Genomic DNA, 5,130 nt, shown 5'->3' with positions numbered 1-5,130 from the left:
TTTATATTGTATAAAAGTGTTTCAGATTCAACTTTTTTTGTTTTTACTTGGTCTTCTCTCTATCTCTATCTTCTTTGCCAAAAATAGCCGATCTACAAGCTCACAACGCCTCGCGGCGCGAGGCGTTGTGAGCTTGTAGATCTGCTATTTTTGGCTAAAGTTCTCCTCAGAAAAGGGATGCTAGGGTTCAAGTGGTTACGGTAAAAAAAAATAAAAAATCACACAAAGATTTGGCGGACCCCCTGTTGAAGACCCCTGCTTTAATTCATCTCTCAAGAACAGATTCAGAGCTAAGCTACTGAATCTGTCGAGAGCCCCGTTCAGAACGTGTGCGTGTTAGCTTACAAGTGGGCGTGCCTTCAGATCAGGAAGCAGCTGGCCGCGCTTTACCCAATCAAATGTAGTGGGCGGGATTTACTGTCTGCGTTGTGGCGTGTTGTGGGCTTGTAGATCTGTACGTCCCCAGAACAGGGACGCTATGGTTCATGCGGTTGAGGATGTTGAGGTGACAAAACTGATGGACGAATGTCCCAGGAGTGTCGGGGGAGAAGAGAGAAGGAGGGGGTTTGGAGGAGACTCATTAAAATGTCATGAGTGAACACTTACTGTATCTTGTCTCTCTGTTTCCCCTCGTGTGGGCTCTCTGAGCCATCCACATGATGAGTGTCTCAGGGTAAAAAGCCCACTAGTGGCTCCCCGGGGCGCTCGTTTCAGAGGCGTAAAAGGTCAAACTGCTCCTTTTCTTCTCACTAAGGGCTTTTTCCTTCCTCTCCATCAGTTCCTCGCTGTCCAGAGTCCCCGCTTACCCTCATTTTTATTTTTATTCTTTCAGTTATTTAGAAAAAAAAAATTGGATACTTTCGACAGTCAACAGACAGTGTGATGTAAATATGGCCAACAGCTCTGAAAGCCTTTTATCAACTTGTGTGGAAGGTTCCCTCAAAGCAACATCATTTAATGCAAAGTACTATGTTTGTGTGTGTGTGTGTGTGTGTGTGTGTGTGTGTGTGTGTGTGTGTGTGTGTGTGTGTGTGTGTGTGTGTGTGTGTGTGTGTGTGTGTGTGTGTGTGTGTGTGTGTGTGTGTGTGTGTGTGTGTGTGTGCGTGCGTGCGTGCGTGCGTGCGTGCGTGCGTGCGTGCGTGCGTGCGTGCGTGCGTGCGTGTGTGTGGGGTCTCTCTCAGCTAAGGGGTCCTTGGCCTGAAACAACCTCAAAGACATAAGGAATGTAAGGGAATGCCCAAAGACATAGGATACATTAAAAGACCTCAATATCATGCTGATGTTTTTTTTGTCTTTTGTGATGTAGTGAGTCTTTCAATACATGTCTGGGATTAACCAAGGAGGACGTATGGTTAATGTGGTCCTTATTCTGAAACACATGCTTTGATGAACACATGTATTTATGCTGTCAGGCTCACCTACTGCATTATAATGCATGTTTTTATTCATTTATTATATTTTCATTATTATTTTTCATTAATGCATAATGTGGAGTCAGCTTATAAAATACATGGACCATTAATTTCCAAATAATTTACTGGAGGGACAACTTCATTTTACTTATTTTTTTAAGTTGTAGTGGACATGTTCACTCCGTCTCACCAAGATCATCGTCCATGTTGACATGAGAGATGATCAGAGGAGCAGAGTTTGTACCAGTATTTAAACAGGGACAGAACAATGGATATAGTTTCTCAGTGAAGGTGCAGCCAGTGAAAGAGTAGAGATGAACTCTGGCCTCCACATCATAAAAGGAGACCAGACCCTCCTCATAATCCACAAACACTCCCACTTTCTGGACCTCCTCTCTTACAGGGAAGAGGACAGGAGGGTCAGCAGAGGCCACGTACTCATTTCTATTCCTCAACCCTATAGCCCAGTGACCATTGTTGGGGGTCACTGTGATGTCTCCCTTCCTGTTGATGGACTCTCTGACCACTCCTAGACTCCAGTCAGTCTTCCCTTTAACCGAAACCTCATAGTGAAACCTTCCTGAGGAGAAGCTTTGTTTTCCTAAGACACAGACACATTCAGAGAATCTCTCTGTGTTGTCTGGGAGATTCTTCGCTACTCCTCCATCACTCACTTGTTTTCCATCCTCAGACAGGATGAGGTCGGGACAAGCTGTATCAGGGTCCAGAGTCACATCCACTGCATATTGCTGGATCCTCCTCAGATCAACATCACACAGGTTCTTCTCCATCTCCTGACTGAGTGTCTTCTCCATCTCTTGACCGAGTGTCTTCATCTCTTGACTGAGTGTCTTCTCCATCTCTTGACTGAGTGTCTTCTCCATCTCTTGACTGAGTGTCTTCTCCAGCTGAGCCACAGCTGTCCTCACAGTCCACACTTAACTGTAAATAGTGTATTGTATCAGCAGTGGTTCTGGGGTGTCTTCAACCAGTGATGTCTGTCTTTACAATCCAGGAATGTTTATGATGTGATTACAGCAGAATATGAAGTTGTAAGGGTTTATCTTTCTATGTGTGATCTAATAGTGTGTCTTTCAGTGTGAGGCTCTCTTCTCTGTGACTAATGCTCCTCACACTCTGTGTAATCAGCTTTTAAGTCAAGCTGACTGAAATCTGACCTCATTAAATATGACATCAGTCTTGCCCAAATATGGAGTTCCACACGGCTCCAGAATGACCTTGAGGAATATTGGTTGTCAGCATATGTGCGTGTGTGCGTGTTTGTGTGTGTGTGTGTGTGTGTGTGTGTGTGTGTGTGTGTGTGTGTGTGTGTGTGTGTGTGTGTGTGTGTGTGTGTGGGCGCGAGTGAGCGTGAAGTGGCTTAACATATAGCATATACCCCCCCCCCATACCATGCAAGGCAACAACCTGCTCATCGGGAGCAATAATGGGTTCAGTGTCATTGCTCAAGGACACTTCAACACTAACTCTAGGGGAGCCCCCCAGCCCGGGATCGAACTGGGAACCTTGTGGTTTCCAGTTCACTCTACCCTGAGCCACTGCCGTCTAGCTCGGATTTCTTCTTTTTTTGGTGAAAACGAGCCATATTCAACTGAACATAACAACAGAATGGACGATCACGGTAAAAACAATGTTTATGTTCCGGTGGATAGACGGGACCCTCCCCCCCCTCCCCCCCAGACAGCCTTTGTTTACATCCGTGTCCAGATCGTGGCTCCTCCCCCTGGATCGTCAGAATATGGTAAACGCTGGCAGCAGCGGAATAATTAATTAATTAATTAATACCTGGCAGTGAATGATGTTTAACCCATTAAGACCTGAGGCCATTCTCAAAAATGTTTTCTAAATCCTAACAGTTTTTTGAAAATAAATCTTAAAAAATGTTTTCAAGATTTTTCAAAAAATTGCAGATCTACAAGCTCACAGTGCCGCGCTGTGAGCTTGTATATCTGCTATTTTTGAATAGCCAAAGTAATCTAAAGTTTCAGGTCTTAATGGGTTAAGAAAAAAAGAACAAGAAAGGAAAAAAAAATCACTGAAAAAAAAGGGGTGGAATACTTTCAACAGACATTGATGAGATAATCTTCTAAATATGGCCAACAGCTCTGCAAGTATTTTATCAACTTGTATGGAAGGTTTTCTCAAAGTAACATCATTTAATACAATGTACTATGTAGTGGGGGTCCCTGCTTGGTCTCTCTCTCTCTCAGCTAAGGGGTCCTTGACCTGAAACAACCTCAAAGACATAAGGAACACAGGATACATTTAAACACATCAATATCATGCTGATGTTTTTTTGTCTTTTGTGATGTAGTGAGATTAACCAAGGAGGACGTATGGTTAATGTGGTCCTTATTCTGAAACACATGCATTGTTGAACACATGTATTTATGCTGTCAGGCTCACCTACTGCATTACAATGCACGTTTTTATTCATTTATTTTAATGTCATTATTATTATTTATCATGAATGCGCGTGTGGAGTCAGTTGATAAAATACACACATCATTAATTTCCAAATCATTTAGTGGAGGGACAACTTCATGTTTTCTTCCTTTTTTTAAGTTGGAGGGGACATGTTCATTCCGTCTCACCAAGATCATCATCCATGTTGACATGAGAGATGATCAGAGGAGCAGAGTTTGTACCATTATCATAAAGCTCAGGACAGAACAATGGATATAGTGTCTCAGTGAAGGTGCAGCCAGTGAAAGAGTAGAGATGAACTCTGGCCTCCACATCATAAAAGGAGACCAGACCCTCCTCATAATCCACAAACACTCCCACTTTCTGGACCTCCTCTCTTACAGGGAGGAGGACAGCAGGGTCAGCACCAGCCCAGTACTCATTTCCATTCTTCACTATACACCAGTAACCATTGTTGGGGATCGCTGTGATGTCTCCCTTCCTGTTAATGGACTCTCTGGCCACTCCTAGACTCCACCCAGTCTTCCATTTAACCTGAACCTCATAGTAAAACCTTCCTGAGCAGAAACTTTGTTTTCCTAAAACACAGACACATGGTGAGAATCTCTCTGTGTTGTTTGGGAGATTCTTCGTTATTCCTCCACCATTCACCTGTTTTCCATCCTCAGACAGGATGAGTTCAGGGTGTGCTGTATCAGGGTCCAGAGTCACATCCACTGCATATTGCTGGATCATTCTCAGATCAACATCACACAGGTTCCTCTCCATCTCTTCACTGAGAGTCTTTTCCATCTCTTGACTGAGTGTCTTCTCCATCTCTTGACTGAGTGTCTTCTCCATCTCTTGACTGAGTGTCTCCTCCAGTTTGTATCAGCAGTGGTTCTGGGGTGTCTTCAACCAGTGATGTCTGTCTTTACAACACAGCAATATCTATGATGTGATTACAGCAGAATATGAAGTTGTAAGGGGTTATCTTTCTATGTGTGATCTAATAGTGTGTCTTTCAGTGTGTGAGGCTCTCTTCTCTGTGACTAATGCTCCTCACACTCTGTGTAATCAGCTTTTAAGTCAAGCTGACTGAACTCAGACCTCATCAACTATGACGTCAGTCTTGCCCAAATATGGAGTTTGACAGGCTCCAGAATGACCTTCAGGAATATTGGTTGTGTGGGTGTCTGCATGTGTGGGTTTGTGCGTTTGTGTGTGTGTGTGTGTGTGTGTGTGTGTGTTTGTGAGAAGTGGCTTAACATAGCATATACACACACACACA

The 5,130-nt window shown here is 43.7% G+C and overlaps 1 protein-coding gene across 1 annotated transcript in view; it reads right to left on the bottom strand.

The window, feature by feature from the left end:
- LOC311063058 (pyrin-like) overlaps positions 1–4,676 on the bottom strand; it is a gene marked incomplete at its 5' end in the record, with an annotated part of 670,464 nt that extends 665,788 nt beyond the window's left edge. The window contains one exon of the mRNA XM_084082270.1: positions 4,512–4,676. Coding sequence (XP_083938396.1) covers positions 4,512–4,676 — 165 coding nt within the window. The remainder of the gene's footprint in view (positions 1–4,511) is intronic.
- Between the last annotated feature and the right edge of the window lie 454 nt (positions 4,677–5,130).

Source organism: Gymnoscopelus microlampas (assembly GCF_963454915.1).
Source record: "Gymnoscopelus microlampas genome assembly, chromosome: 16".
Lineage (NCBI taxonomy): Eukaryota > Metazoa > Chordata > Actinopteri > Myctophiformes > Myctophidae > Gymnoscopelus > Gymnoscopelus microlampas.
Note: the sequence above shows the minus strand (reverse complement) of the source record. Positions and strands in the feature narration are given on the sequence as shown.